The 15,977-nt window shown below is 39.8% G+C and overlaps 1 protein-coding gene across 1 annotated transcript; it reads right to left on the bottom strand.

The window, feature by feature from the left end:
- Window positions 1-6,222: 6,222 nt before the first annotated feature.
- gpr83 (G protein-coupled receptor 83) lies at window positions 6,223-12,956 on the bottom strand. Its single transcript, XM_037253266.1, has 5 exons — window positions 12,717-12,956; window positions 11,380-11,505; window positions 8,322-8,455; window positions 6,702-7,289; window positions 6,223-6,632 (listed from the first exon to the last, which is right to left on the bottom strand). The coding sequence occupies exons 1-5, from the start codon at window positions 12,954-12,956 to the stop codon at window positions 6,572-6,574; spliced, it is 1,149 nt and encodes a 382-aa protein (XP_037109161.1). The 3' UTR covers window positions 6,223-6,571.
- Between the last annotated feature and the right edge of the window lie 3,021 nt (window positions 12,957-15,977).

Here is a 15,977-nt window from a genome sequence, read left to right as displayed (position 1 = left end):
GGTAGATGAAGCGTATCGCCGTTTTTATTTATTACATTTTAGGTCACACCATTGGTCAATTATTTGACCAATGGTGGAGCTGCACAGATAATACTAGTATGAATGAAGTGACAAACGGCAGTCTCCCAACCCAGGTTTAATATCCCCAAAATGACCATTCTTTTTTTTTTTTCGACCTCAAGGAATGATGCACATTGATGGAGAAAAACATTTATGGATTTATGATGATTCAAAGTATCCTCAAGAAATTTTCAATTTTTTTATTTTTAATATTTTTTAGCTAAACAGTTTTCAAAATCCGGGACCCTCAAAATCAAAACCGTTAGTTACCATACATTTTACTTATGGAAATAACACACTTTTGAGTTTATTATGACACACATTATATCTTTTTTCAAGACGGAAATGATAATGAAAGAATCTCTCTCCATGTAGCCATCTGTGGAGTCACCAAGCTGCGTTCTTTCTCTCTGCCTCTCTCTTTTGCCAAATGCTATGGTGCTTTGGTTGCTTCTTTCATAATATGATGGAAAACACCCACATTTCAGTCGCTTCCTCTGAAAATGTCTATTTACAGCGTTTCATTTTGCTCGACATATGGTATAAGCCTGTCAGAGGTCATCATGGACAATTGAGGTGCATCATAGGAGGTGGTCAGGTGTGATGGTATTCTGCAATTTTAAAAATACCTCTTTTTATGTCCTTATGTCTTTTTGTGTTTTTAGGCATCAACCTGATGACATCAATGCTGGGGCAACGCAAGCCGAATGCTATTGTTTACTTCTTTGCTTTGTGACCATTTTTTCATCATGAAACCCCCAAAAATTAAGAAAATCAAAACAAATAGGCTAAACCAACCAGAGATTTGCAGCACACATTTCAATGATTCTTGTAAGATGACGTGTTTTGTTCAGTTTAAAAGGCTCCTCAAGCTCGAGTCAGCATCTCAATATTAGGGCTCTCAACCTAATCCCCATCAGTCACCGTGGTAGCCCGGTGGAAGTGAACTTTGCATTGCAGAATGAGGAAAAGGTTCAAAGAATCCCAAAGAGTAATAAAAGAAAGAGGTCAAACCTAAGTCAGTACCTGACCCACTGCAGACGCTATGCTTCTTGCTGTGAATTTCTGGCCAAGAAAAGTCAGCAGACACACAATAACGTAGAGTGACAGTTGACAACATAATGATGAAAGCCATTGGGTGTCAAGCAAAGCACATATGTCTACTCGTGGTTATATGTCAAGTTTATTTGTATAGCCCTAAATCACAAGCAGTCTCAAAGGGCTTCACGTAGAGAAAAATTGACAATTATTCTCAAAGCATCCCCTGATCTTAAGCTCCCAAAAGGGCAAGGAAAAACTCACAAAAACCCTGCCAGGGGAAAATGAGAAACCTTGAGAAGGGACCACAGGTTATGTGTTGTGAAATTGCTTCAAGGTCAGTAATCGCTGCATCTGTGGCAGTAATAAAACTCTACTTTTCACAATCTTTCTCATGAAAGGATGACATGGAGTAATCAACGCAGAAGCCATGCTTCGTTCGTTCCTTCGTTCATTCATTCTCTGACCCATTTATCTTCACAATCCTTATGCTTATTGCCACATTGGGAATGTTTCTAGGAAAGAAAATACAGTTTGCTGCTATTCACAATGTGAATGTACCGAGTCTGACCCAAAAGGTCAACATGCGGTGCACAGCAAATTAGTTCTCTTCATCTCATCAGAAGCGTGACAAAGGAAATACCTTGACCCTTCTGAACCTCTATCTGCAAGTAATGAGGCAGCAGGAAGCCAGCAAGAAGGAAAAAACAAAATCATGCTTTTGAATGTTTTGTTTGTGGCATTACGCAACTGACTTCAACTGACATTTTCTTAATCACACACACGCACACGTACCCGCACACACACACACACCTATGGCCTATAAATGATGGTCTGGCCCCATCTCCACACATTGGAGTGGCTCTCCAGGAAAAAGTCCGGCTCTCCCGATTACCCAGCATGCCACTGAACCATTGAACCTGACTAACAAGCGGCAACAAGTCGAGCTAAAACTTTCCGGCCAGTCAAAAAGCTCGTGAGTTGTGCCTATTTACTGAAGGAGCCAATCAATGCCAGAATTGATCGCCGTTTAGCAGGCTGGTGTTAGAGGCCATGTGCACAATGCAAACGTGTGCGATTCAGTTTCACCCCAGTCAAATACTGAATAATCATTCTAATTGGTATGTAACTACCTCTCTCTGGTTGTCCTTCGTGTGTTCCCTTGATGGCAAGAGCGGAAAGATGAGAGCAAGTCAAATACCCCTTAGCATTTATTGATTTCTCTGAGTTCAGATTACCTAACCATAACCGGCAGACGCACACAGGGGAACGCAACCTTTCACCAATGTTACATTTGGGCATCTTTTGGTCATCTTATCAGATTGTTTGTCCCTGTAATCGTATGTGTCCTGAAATAAAATAAATCATAGCTGGTCCTGTCATGTGAATCTGAAATTTGATTGGTTAAAGAAATACAGATTATTCATTATAATAATAATCATTGCTTTGCTACAATGACCAGCGGACTCTGGAGGCTGTTACGGTATATTCTCAATGGTATTCTCCTCTCACATGAGCATGCAATTCATAAATACGGGTTTGTTAAGAGACATGACTGAAAAGCAAGTTATGGATTTCACACAAACACCAGCTGGTTTACTAGTTTGATAGACTTACATATACTGTAAACATACAGAAATTTAACTCAAGGAACATATTGAAGGACAGAAGTACATTTCATATCAACAAAGCCATGTCGATGAATAAGGTGAAAACACGCGATACATGATGTTGTTCCTATTTACAGCTAGCATTAGGGGCGGTAAATTTCCGGAGAGTTTCCAAGAAATTTCAGTGTGAGGTTAAAGACAGGAATTTTGGATAGGTATCATATAACCAGCATGAATATAAACATCTGTGTTTATCATAAAATTACATAGCAGACATGTGAAAATATTACAATTAAAAAGCATGCCATTGAAAAAAGATCATTTGAAAATAGGACTGTATTAAGTTTTATTTATTCTGGTGGACAATTTTGGCCGTTGAAGGACAAAAAAGATAATGTTGAGTACTTCATTCATCTTCCACCCAGACCCTTTAAAATTGAACAAAGATCATCCACTGATGTCTCCAGAAATACCTACAATGGCCTTGAACAAAGAAAATGACCTCCAATGGGTCATTCAAAACATAAAATAAAAAGTGCTCCAGAAGACTTTGAGTGACCATGAGAGATGTTTTGAAACTGGCAAAAGCATGTTTTTAGGATTGACTTTGTTGCTATGAAACTATTTTCCGAGAGACAGTAATAGTTTCCTTGTATCAAAAAAAAGTGTTTACACTCAATCACGACTACGTCCGAGAAAATTACTGTCGCATCAGACTTTTTGCATGCAAAGCACGGTCTCAGAGTATACTGTGCATGCGCACAGATATTTCCACAGGAGTCAGAGAGCATGCATTTTGATTAATTTATGACATTAACCAGAGGTGTATTTGAAGCATAGAATATCTTGTTTTAGTCTTACAGCTCTTGGATGAGTTGGAATCTATTTCAGGCAACCATTGGTACACATAGTCACAACAACGAACAATTTACAGCCTCCAGTGAACCTAACATTCATGTTTGGAACGTGTGAAAAGATGGGAGAATCCATAGCAACCAGGCAAGCAAAGGTGATTGTGGATAAATTGTATCAGCATCCATAATGTATGAATCTTTTAACATTTGGTGTTATTGCCAGCAAGATTCCCATCCAACAAATCAAAGTTTATTTTACTGATTACTTAATCAATAAAAGTTGAAAAATTGCAATTGTCCATTGTGGTCATCTTCAACTGTGCAGATCTTAATAACCGTAATTTTTAGACTATAAGCCGCAAGTGTTTAAAATGGAATTTCCTCATTTTTATTACCCGTGTTACCAAAACGAATCCTCTTACAATATCAGGCTTTTTTGGCTCATAATTTTATGTGGCCCTCGAAGACAAATTTTGCATCGACTTTGTGTCATTACTAAAATTATAAACTGTCTTCACTTTTTAAAAATAGAGATATTGCTAGCAAGTTTTATTACCATTCATCTTTTTAAACTATTTGAACAGTTTTTACTCGTCTCTGATTTCAAAACTAGTTATCCATCAGTTTGTTGTGTAGCCTATACTGTATGTAGTACATAGAAGACGTTGACAGTCATAATGGCCCTCCAAGGGAAGCTACGACAACAGTGCATCCCTGACAAAAAAAATGTGTTTGACACCCCTGATCTAGAAGAAAACAGCTAGCAAGGTGAAAAGGTCCAAGAATTGTCAACAACGAGGAGCAATTTGATCAACTCAAAGGCGAGAGAAGTGCAAAGAAACGAACGAAAACATCATCTGAAATGAAGCAAGCTAAAAATTCATCTGGGAAAGGTTGATCTACAAAGCACAGCATGTTCAAGGATATTCATTTTGAATATTGGATATGACTGTTGTGAGAAAAGGGTAGGAATACTTTTGAAAATGGTTGTTTTTGGGACAATTAAGAATGTAGAAAATAGCATTCCATTTCCCCCACAAATGAATCTTGATAAATGTCTTAGAATCATTTGACATTTTGTGTTATTTCTAGCAAAAAACATCTTCATCCAACAAATGAAATCTTTTGCACATTATCTTCTTACTCAGTGACCATGGTATGGAAAAATTAGGTCTCAACTGTGTTTTTAAAATTGAAAGGATGGGTGAAGGATAAAACCAACCCATGAAAGAAGAATTAATAATAAAGATAACATAATCAGGATTAAATAGACATAACAATGAGTCTAAAAGGTAGGTCTGTAATTTTGCTTTTAAAAACATTCACATCCTAAGTTGTATGTCTTCGGTTAGGCTATTAAACCAATGTACACCGAAATCATAAAACGATCCCTGAGTGTTGTATTTGTGACTACAAAACAACAACAAAAACGAAACGGGTTTTTTTTATACACAGAAAGCATTTTGATTGACGTTTTTTTTTATGGTCATAGACCAACACAATTATACCACGTGGTGCCTGTACTCAGTCACCGTGCTCACTTCTCACTCAGTGATGATTGAAGTACGAAATGTTGTCCACTTAAGCACACACCCAACTCAACGTGACACTGAACAGCATACAGTACGTCTATTAAAACAAGTAAATACATATTGTGGACTCCTGACCTTTTCATGCTTAAACAATGTCAATTAGATAGATTTGAGATATCTTAACTATGAAATAAAAGTAAAAGGATCCAAATGCTTTTGATTGCACTGAGTTGCGCAACTGATTACACTCTGAGACTGCTTAAAAAAAAAAATCTTTTGACGTGTTGGCAGAAATAAAAAGCGATTCATATCATAATGCTGCATGTCGAGGTAGATTATAAGCAAAAGTCTTTTTGTAGCCAAAGGATGGCTGTCATTATCCATGCTTTCCTTTGTGCTGCAAGATACAGCAATGAGCCAAAGCATTTTGAGACAATGTGATCTGAAATAGCTTCTGGGTGATAGGCAGGGTGCTGAATGGATCTCCTCCCAATTCCCAGGCAGCTCTAACATCAGAGCTCTATACAACTTTCCCCGCCTTTCAAACGATAATACTGCTGGGTTTTGTTTGTCACTGACGGATGCGAGTTTATTTAGCAAAGTTACGCACAATGGTGAAACTGAGGCTTTTCGATGTGGAGCTTGCGTTTCAGTTTTATGCATGGCTTCCCTGCACATTCCAAAAACCCGTATGTTTGGTTCACTCACTCATTTGTTTCTAAGTGTGAATGAGTGTGAATTGATGTTTGTCTCTATCCATTGATTGCCAATTGTTGTCCAGTGGCACATTAGCAGGCTGCGAAAGACCATCAGGTGTAATTATGCGATTTTAGCTAATTATTTATATAAACATAATGTATTCTGGCGTATCTACCTATGGCAGCAACATATTGTGACAGGCACAACTATTAAATGCACTTTTGCTTGAGGCAGATGGCACAGCCACTTTTTGTGACATTTTTTAGCCATCTTGAGCTTTGTTTGGAAAAAAACAAAAAAGGCTGCAAACAAAGGTCTGTAGTACTTAATTGGCCAGAGTAAACCCTTTTGCATATCTCAATATGAGGAATAACTTTTATTATAAAAAACTAACAGCGCATTACTTATTGGGTGAAGTCCTATCTCACAGTGTCAAACTTTTGTCAGGGCCGATTATTTGATTCATCCCGAAACAGATCGGGGAAGTGGTCATAATATCGTTGATTATTGTAAATTGCTACGTGCCAATATCTTAGCAAGAGGTTTGCGTCTTGTGCCCGGTTCCAGCGTTTCATGAGGGGAAACTGTTTCTTCACAAGCAAATGGTAAATGAATTTTCAGTGGGTTGCTTTGTCCGCACTGCAGGAGTTTCATGAAGAAAAAAAAAAAACATGAACTGAGATGATGCCGCTTTTCCCAAAGAATCAAATGGAAATGTAATAGAGGTCGTGAAGAAGTAATCAAAGACATCCTGATTGCACTGCGTTACAGGGTTTAGTCAGCTCATAGCCACAATGGGCTCGACGGACAGTATGTCAGTTCTCCCCGTGAGGGCCCGTCTGGCAGTGAAAAGAGAGTGCGTGTCCTTGAGATAGGGCGACTGCTCGGCTAAAGCGTGGTTCTTCTGCACGGATGGGTGGCTGGGCTGCGGCAAAGCCTGCCCCTCTCCCAACGACTCATCGTTGTCAGGCCAGGCGGTCCTGCGGCACGGAGGGCGCGCGGCGGCGGGTTGCCGCTCAAGCTCCAGTTCCACCGTCACTCTGCGACTCCTTCTGCATACGCTCAGGAGAAGGCGTAGCTCCTGGCGGAAGGTGGGGTTGAGACAACAGTAGATGAACGGGTTGTAGCAGGTGGAACTCATCGCCAGCCAGTGAAAGCAGAAGTAAAGAACGTTGGACGAGTTGATGGCGTGGCTGGACAGCAGCACCACGTAGCAGTTGAGCGGGAACCAGCAGACGGCGAACACCGCCACCACTATGAGCAACATGGCCAACGTGCGGCGACGCTTCTTCCTCTGGGTGGCGTGCTGAGCCCTAGTGGCGTCGCCGATGGCATTGCGGTGCCACAGCCGGTGGGCCAACGTAGTGTAAGATGCCGTGATGATGACGAGGGGCAGCATATAAAGGAGTATGAAGGTGAGGAGGTCAATATACTTCCAGTAGACGTCCGATGGCTCGGGGAAGTCTGGCAGGCACAGGCTGCGCTCCTTTTTTTGACTGCAAAGGAGATCAAGCTTGAAATTAGTCAACGATTTTTATTTAAGGCAGAGTAATGACACAGTTGAAAAAAATGAACATGTTGAATTAAACAGGCTTTTAAAGTAGATTTTCTGGAGACATTTATATGAAAATAAGCAGACAAATACATTAGACCTTAACAACGTGACAAGGAGCCATTTACTTGAAATGTTCTGAATAAAATATTAAATTTGCACTTCAAACGTATCTAAGAAAAACAGATACATTCACAAAAAAAACCCAATCCCTGACTAAATTGCATGACCTACATTACTTGCTGCCTACACCGCTTTTCTCATAATAATGTTCAATTTGCGCTATTTAGCTTGAGTGTTTTAAGGGCAAATGACAAGATTTTAAATATCACAATCATTGTAAGTAGACCACTTAGCATCACACCTCAGAATTTCAGTCCATATGTGCTTTATTTTGTGGATGTTTTTTTTGGCTTAGACTTGTCCATCAAAGAAAGTGTTCTCTGGGAAAAGTTGAGATTGATTCCAGCTATAAGTAAAAAGTTCATTAAAAGGCCCCAAAAAAGTGACAGAAAATGTATCCGGACATGTCTTTCACACGCTCAATGTAATTTACGATGTATGTCCTCGGGGCGATTGAACATGCGGGCTTTCTTTAATTATTGGAGTTATCACTGCCTATGTAATTTATAACAATTTCATCACAGCGACAACTTCACCATATAGTATAACGTAGAATCGATTTTATAGTGCTCGCCTGAAAAAATGCGCAAGTATCAGTACATTAAAACACCTCGAAATCTCCTCAACCATCTAATGCATCACTCCATCATTATTAAAATATGATAACAGTCAGCAACCACCTTATTGCCATGGTGACCAAAATGTCATGCTCCTATTCTTGTATCAATGTAATAAATATGATTCATGCTAGGTTTGTGTGTTTAAGTGTGCGCAGGTGAGTGCGTGTATGAGTCTGTGTGTGTACGTGTGTGTGTACATGTGTGCGCGCGCGTATGTGTGTGTGTGTCTTTACCTGAACCTGAAAGTGAAGAGTTTCTGATAGATGGCATGTGGCAGGGAGAAACAGCTGGCCATGATCCAGATCACAGCCACCCAAACACTGCCCTGAGTGGGTGACATGCGGGGTCTGAGAGGATGTAAAATTACCTGTAGGAGGTCGCACACAGAGAACAGGTCACTAAATTTGTCTCACACAGATGAAAATGTTCTCAGAATTCTCTGCTATGCCCTCTCCTGCCTTTCTGTTTGAATCACATTTTTGAAGTCACTTATCAAATGCCATGTGATTAAATTTTTCCCCGCAGGGCTCAGATCTCACTTAAAATAAACCAAAACCTTTGGAAAGGGTAAACTAAAGGCCCACACTGTTTCAATAAAAAAAACAGTGCACCAGAGGTGGCGGACTCAGACCCAAGTGACCAAATTATAGGATTTCCTTGGCTATCTTTCTTAAGCCTTGAATTTTATTTAGTAGTCATGAGACTCAAATTCAACTACAAGACAAGAATAGAAAAACTTTGCCAGTTTGCGTTTGGAACTCAGCTGAGGCCACCGAATGAAGAAAAAGTATTTTATTATAATTATATAATAAATTATATAATAAATTATTAATTATTAGAATATTTTATTGCTTGAGTGAGTCCATGTCTTTACATGTTTTTGTGGTAATTATTCACAAATATACTGTGTGTGCGTATATATATCCTATCGAACAAACGTATAGTGGACAACATTTCTAGAAATGATATGAAATGTCACTGTCAACATTTCAATCTGCAGCAGTGTCTCTCTCAAGTCTCCAAAGATACAGCAGGTTATTCACAGTGAGCCATTTCCAATGCGTACTTGTCATCACACGACACTTGCCTGAACAGCTCTCCTCCCATTTTCTTTTGTAGCGGCTACACTCTAGAGTTAAAATAGCCCAGGTCTAGCAATGTCATCATCAGCATTCACTTTCCACTGCTCCCTATATCAAATATATCAGGTGAGTACAATGTTGTGTTGTGGTTGAATGAGTGTTATAGTGTTCCTGTAGGTCCAACAGGATCACTATAACGCTCACTAATTTATTCCAACTCCTTCCATGTGAGAGTCGCGAAGGAGAGCTGCTCGATTGTATATTAGTAAAACCTCACTTTTGAGCTTTCAGATGATGCTGGCTTTTGCGTTTAGCTCAGCAGTCGGCGTACAAGCTGGCAGCGAGGCGGTAGGGTGGTTTCGGATCTCGATAACATCACCAGCCGTGTTTATTTTTTTTTACTGTGATCACTTGCCTCTACAAAATTACCGCACGCCCTTGACATCACATTATTGATATTACATTTTACTTTCAGCTTTTTTCAGCTGAATTCAAATGAAAGTCAAATATGATAAACACCTTTCCTCTTCTCAAATCTGATCATGAGTGAGTTTGCTTCTCCACCTCGCCTACACCTCATACTCTCATCACGTTACAGGTAACTGTTAAATATGTATAGCATCAATACATGTATTATGCACAATGCAAGAACATTGTACATCAATTGAAACTTTTAGATTTTTTTTTATATGGCCATGGTATTTGGTATTTGACATATTGAGATCCAAACTATTACATATTTTTAGTGCAAAGTAATTACTATGGGAATGAGAGAATTATAGCACTATATATACTCATCAAAATGTGTTTAAACTAAAACCTCAGATGTTCAGAGAAAGTATTGAACTACAATAGCATGCTTCCCATAGGAGTGACAAATTGCACTCAGCCAGGATTTAAATGCTGCACCTGCTTTTATACCAAGTTGTAATCGCTGGCTGGCTGTATGAGTGGTTATTTGAACCCTGCGGTCTGCCTGGGAAAAAAAAGCACACAGCTGAGAGAAGATATTGAACAAAAATGCTCTAAAAAAAAAACAGCACACGGCTGAGAGAAGATATTAAACAAAAATGCTCTACAATAAACAGAAATGCTCACCGAGTTGAATCCCTAAAAACAAAAACTTCTGTTCTTGTCCACCTCGAATGTGTCCCAATTTGTTTGTTTTAAAAGGTTACCATACAAGAATGACAACAAGTGGAATAATCAATGTCTTGGTCAAAATGTTGCTATCATAAAAGTATCATCAACCGCACAGGGGATGCTTGATGGAACTGGCAGGCAAGTCTAGACAATAAAAATAGCCTTAGAAACTTCAGTATATTTGAGAGAAGAAACAAAAATTGAATAGGTTGAATGAAAAAAATAACATTCTGGGGATGGAAACCGGAGTGCCCAGCGAAAACCCATGCAGGCACAGCGAGAACATGCAGTCCACACAGGGAGGGCTGGAGGTAGAATCAAATCCACACACGCCGAACTGTGAGGCGGACGTGCTAACCAGTGCTCCACCGAGCCGCCCATGCAACGATATTTAAAATCTAATTGAATAACATCGATTTAGTCAATTTGTTGGCAGAGCCAGGAACATTTACAGCGACATACAGACACAGTCTGGCATGTAAAACAGGTTTCAAGGCTTGCTAGGATTTAAAGGCGCTGTAGCACGTTGCAATCAAAAATTCAATTTTATCCACAATTAAACACTTTAATTTATAGGTGCTATCTTGGACGTTATTTGATGAATAACGGAAATTGCAAAGCTGTGAGTGTGTTCTGTGTGCAAGTGTGTTCTGAGGGTGTAAAAGATGCTCACAATAACACAAACTCACAACAAGAGAAAAACAATATGGGAATGTGAGATAAACACAATGTATAAAGTTATCTGTTAAGAGAAATATTTTTTATATAACACCCTTAAAGGACTCCTCTTATCTCAATCCTCAAGTTTAAAATCATGATTCCCGAGATAAAATCCAACATTGTACGTGGGGAGAGCTGCACAAAATTCCAACAGTGATTAACCTGCCCGCGTCTGTTCTCACGAGAAATTAGTACTTCAACAACAACTGCAAAAATGGCAGTAAACCGGTGTAATATTATGTATTACTATTACGTTTTGTGAAAAAAAAAAACATTTATACTGAGCACATGAAATGTCATAGCACTGGTTTAAGGAGAGTCGTTAAGGTCATGCACACACACTCACCTGTCGTCGGTCCAGGGCGATAGCAGTCAGTGTGAGAGTTGACACATGCAGGGAGCAATATTGCACAAAGCGACTAATGTGACACATGGTTCTTCCAAAAACCCAGGTGCTGTGTACAAAGCGGACCTGTGAGACAGACAGACAGACAGACAGACAGACAGACAGACAGACAGACGCAAACACACACACAGATCTCTTGAGGGAAGATGCATAAAAAAGCACTACATTTACACTCATTTCCAGGTGGCAATGACAACTCTGTCTGCCCCAAAAAAATGGTGTGCCGTGAGAATATGACCATTATTCTCACAATTCTAAATTTTCTCACAGTATCTGAGATTTTGTGATGGAGAAGGGTGCAGGACTGAAAAGTCCCCAGGGTCCAAACGTGCACGAGGGTTCAGTAGGGGTTGAACCGACAAGTTGATGTATTCATTAAACCACGGAAGCTATTGTTAGGGCTTAAGGTCGCCAATCACGTTTTTTGGGAACAATTTGGATTGCCCACTAAAATCAGTAATGGGGGTGTCACTATACATGTTTGGTATTATGTTCAAAAATAACTAAGCAGAAAAAAATCTCACCGGTCATCCCCAGTAATTTTGGCCTGTTATGTTTGCCCATACTATGTTTTTATTGTTAGCTAGCGAGCTATGTGTCATGCTACTTGGCCTGTTGTCTTTACACTACACTGCAATTGTGGCCTCTCACCCAAAGTCAGCTGGAATCGCCTGCAGAACGTCAGTGACTAGTATGTAAAATGTATAGATTTTATTCACCATAGATTATGCAAATATGTGTACTGCTGCCTTTAAAGTTGGAATATTCTATTCAGACTCACTATCGCTTAAGGGAAGTACAGTTTTTGAGCATTCAAGAAACTTTATAGCCCTTACATGTAGTCAAGGACATACCCATTACCGAATGTAATTTACGTAAAACAAACAAACAAAAGGAACACTCAAAAGAACCAACCCACTCCAGCTCCTGACATCATCATCACTCATTGCTCTTAAATGCTCCATCCAACACACCAATACTAAAGTATGTGCAATAATTGCACTTTAGAAAAACATCTTATTTTCTAAAAGTTGTGTTTATTGTGTATTATCATGTCTTTATAAAATGCAATATTATTTTTCTTTATTAAAATCATGCAACAAAAACATAATTTGAGGGGTGCTGATTAATTAATTAATGCAATTAATCAGCACCCCTCAAATTATGTTTTTTTTTTCAATTAGGAAATCTGATAATAATGTAATTTATATTAATTAAGAGTTTAAGTCAATTTTGTCTTCTTTTTTTCTTTTTAACTAATGAGAGTGTGCACTTACCAGCGTGAAAGGCGTGTTGAGCAAAGTGATGAACACATCGGCCACAGCCAGGTTCATGATGAACACGCTCGTGGCCGACTGGGTGCGCTTGTTTTTCACAATCACATGACACACCAGCGAATTTCCGAACAGGGAGATGATGATGATGACCGAGTAGGCGGCTACCAGCAGCGCCTTGACGCCCGACTCCCTGCCGCGCCGCCCATCGCCACTGGCCAAGGAACGCCAGTCCTCCAACATGCCTTCGTCAAAATCCAGCAACAAATAAGGCGAAGTTCTGTTGCCCAACTTCCCTGATGTGTTGGCAACAAGTTCCCCGTAAGAAAGCAAGCCGCTCGCCTCAGGTGAGCTGTCGTTGACTTTGTTGAGTCCCATTGCTGCTGTTGGGCTCGTGACCATACAGAACACCATTGCGATCAAGCAAACAAACCCCCTCCTAATCATATTGGCCAAGCAATTTTACTCCTCGTTTTGGACTCTTCTCTAAGTGGATAAAGGTGTCCGCTGTCCGCCTTGCAAGTGATGTGATGCAGCAGACGACGGAGGAGGAACGCGCAACAAGTTGCGAGGCGCACTGCTTTTCTTCTTCAGCTTCAGTACTGCAGCGTGCGCGCACGCGCGCCCGCCCGCCTCGCGTGTTGTTGCTCGCTTGGGCCACAACATTAGGCACACCCGGCTATGCTGAACTTTTGAGTTGATTAAATACAGCCACAACTACACCGTCGTTCTTTGTTTCTCTTTTAGGTTTTAGGATGAACTGCCATTATTAAATGACAGCATTTCTTAGCACTGTTGCAAGTTATTTATATTCAGACCGAGTTACATTACATTTAAATTTAACAAGTGAAAATTGAATATTTAATGCCCCCCCCAATGTGATTTCTTATTGCAGCCAGGTCTCCCTGTTGCATCAACTGATGGAGCTTCCTGAAGGGAGAGGCAAATTGTCTTCGAAGAAAAAGACAGAGCAGTCCAGTTGCATTGCCCTGAAAACTTTCAAACTCTGAGGCCAGTGTATATATTTGACAAAGTTTACATCACCTGACAGCCCCAGGCATTTGAGTCTAATGGGATGACTTTGTTCTGATGAGCGCACTCCGTTAGAATTAACTTTTGATAGTAAGTACTTCAAATGTTCCTCCTTGCATCTTTTTACAAAGTAGGATCAATATATTGGCAATTGGCTATGTGTATTTGTTTATTAAGAAAACATTTTTAGTGTTCACCGCATTGTTATTCATGTCATATACTGCCTCAAGCAAACACATCTATATTTTGTGCTACCAAATGTAAAAACCTTCTGGTTGGGTGAACTGTGTGTTTTCTCTGAGTCTTCCTCATTGTCACAATTCTTCACAGCCTGAGTCGTGTTTTTGAATTATCATTGGAGTCCTTATTGTCATTGCTGTTGGATTTGGGTGATTGTCATTCAAAATGTGTGGGGAAACTCTTGAACTCAATTTTTACTTTCAATTATTCTACAGAGATGATTAGACTACGCATAATGAAAATATGTAGAGCATTTTCTGTTAAATGGAATTATTGTTTTCTCTGATTGAAAGGGACTAGAATGCAGACATGAGATGTAATGATAAGAAATGAAACAAACAACCTTTCTTGAGTTTCAAATCACCAACAGCCACAATTGGTGAATAGAAGATGTAAATTAACATTCCTGCGCTAGGCAACCAGCAGAGTAAGTCAGTGTTGCACACATAAAAGTGGCATTTAAATCCCCTTGTACTTTTTTTTCCCCCTGCCTAAGCAGTTGCCATTGTCTTCACATTTTTAAATACAACACAATGCACCGTAAAGAAAAATAACTCCTTTTCTTTTTTTATTCTTTTAAGTATAATTAATTATGTATTTGGTGAATTTACATATGCAAGACATCTTCCTTATTAAGCCAAACGTGCTTCTGCATCCATCCATCAATTTTCTGTACCACTTGTCCCCACGAGGGTGTCACGGGCACTCACACCTAGGGGCAATTTGATGTGCTCAATCAGCCTACCATGCATGTTTTTGGGCTGTGGGAGGAAACTGGAGTGCCTGGAGAAAACCCACGCAGGCACAGGGAGAACATGCAAACTCCACACAGGGAGGGCCCGAGGTGGAATCGAACCCACTGTGAGGTGGACATGCTAACCAGTGCCTCACCGAGCCCGCCCCTTCTCCATTCTAATATTTAAAATAGACACTGGCCCTCATTCCATGCATGCTCACATTTGTGCATGTGCATGGAAGCGTTTTGTTCACATTAGAAGTGGCATTAGTTTTGTAATGTGAACGAGGAGAGATCAGGTTTAACAACCAAAAAAAAATAAAAAATCATGCCCTGCAGGGTGAACAAAGCCTTAGTTATTTACTAATTTCTCCAAAACAACTTGTTATAAGTGAAAACGCAAGGAAGCTTCATTTTCCTTTTCAAAAGCTACGTAAGAGTTTTTTTGTATGTGAAAAATGGTCCCTTTATCATATGCACGGTGATACAACAAGAATTAGCAGGTACACTTGTTTCATGAAACCAATGGCGATTTTTGCAGACAAGTTTTTTTTTTTTTTTGTGAATCAGGAACACCGAGATGTACCGCATATAAAACATTTTTGCATTTAGACTGACAATTTATTCATTGTTTGTGCCTTCTTGTTTTTATTTTTTTGTGTTGTTTACTTGTATGTATATTGTGTACTATGTCTTGTCACCGTGGGATAGTGGGAACGTAATTTCGATTTCTTTGTGTGTCTTGGCATGTGAAGAAATTGACAATAAAGCAGACTTTGACTTTGACTTTGATTTGTGACGCCTGCTGTGGACATGAGAGTGATCCCTGCTTTAGTTGTTACCAGCTTTGATCGTGGTAAGTGACTCACTGCATTATTTAACCTCTTACTTTAATGTACTACATGCTGTCTGATTTGGAACCAAGTGAATCTTCCAGCCCTTTCACACGTCTAACAATATGGTTTCTAAGGTCTTAGGGAAAATGCAGTAATGGATTCTCATTGTCTGCTTCTCTCATGAACCCGAATCAAATCACGCTGAATAATGCTCAGCAGCGTTCAAAGTGTACCGCCACCTCTCATCTAAAGTCAGTTGGGAGAGGCTCGGTACAGAGGGACGTGGATATGACACGCCACTTTGAGCTACGTGCCTACGGCAACCCTGCATCATTGGGGACAAAGTGTCAGCACATTTCACGTTTGTGGACGGCACAAAAAACAAAATAACAAGGATGCCGGCACATTGTGCCGCATACA

This window comes from Syngnathus acus, chromosome 1, assembly GCF_901709675.1.
Source record: "Syngnathus acus chromosome 1, fSynAcu1.2, whole genome shotgun sequence".
In the NCBI taxonomy this organism is placed as follows: domain Eukaryota; kingdom Metazoa; phylum Chordata; class Actinopteri; order Syngnathiformes; family Syngnathidae; genus Syngnathus; species Syngnathus acus.
This window is presented reverse-complemented; position numbering and strand designations above follow the sequence as displayed.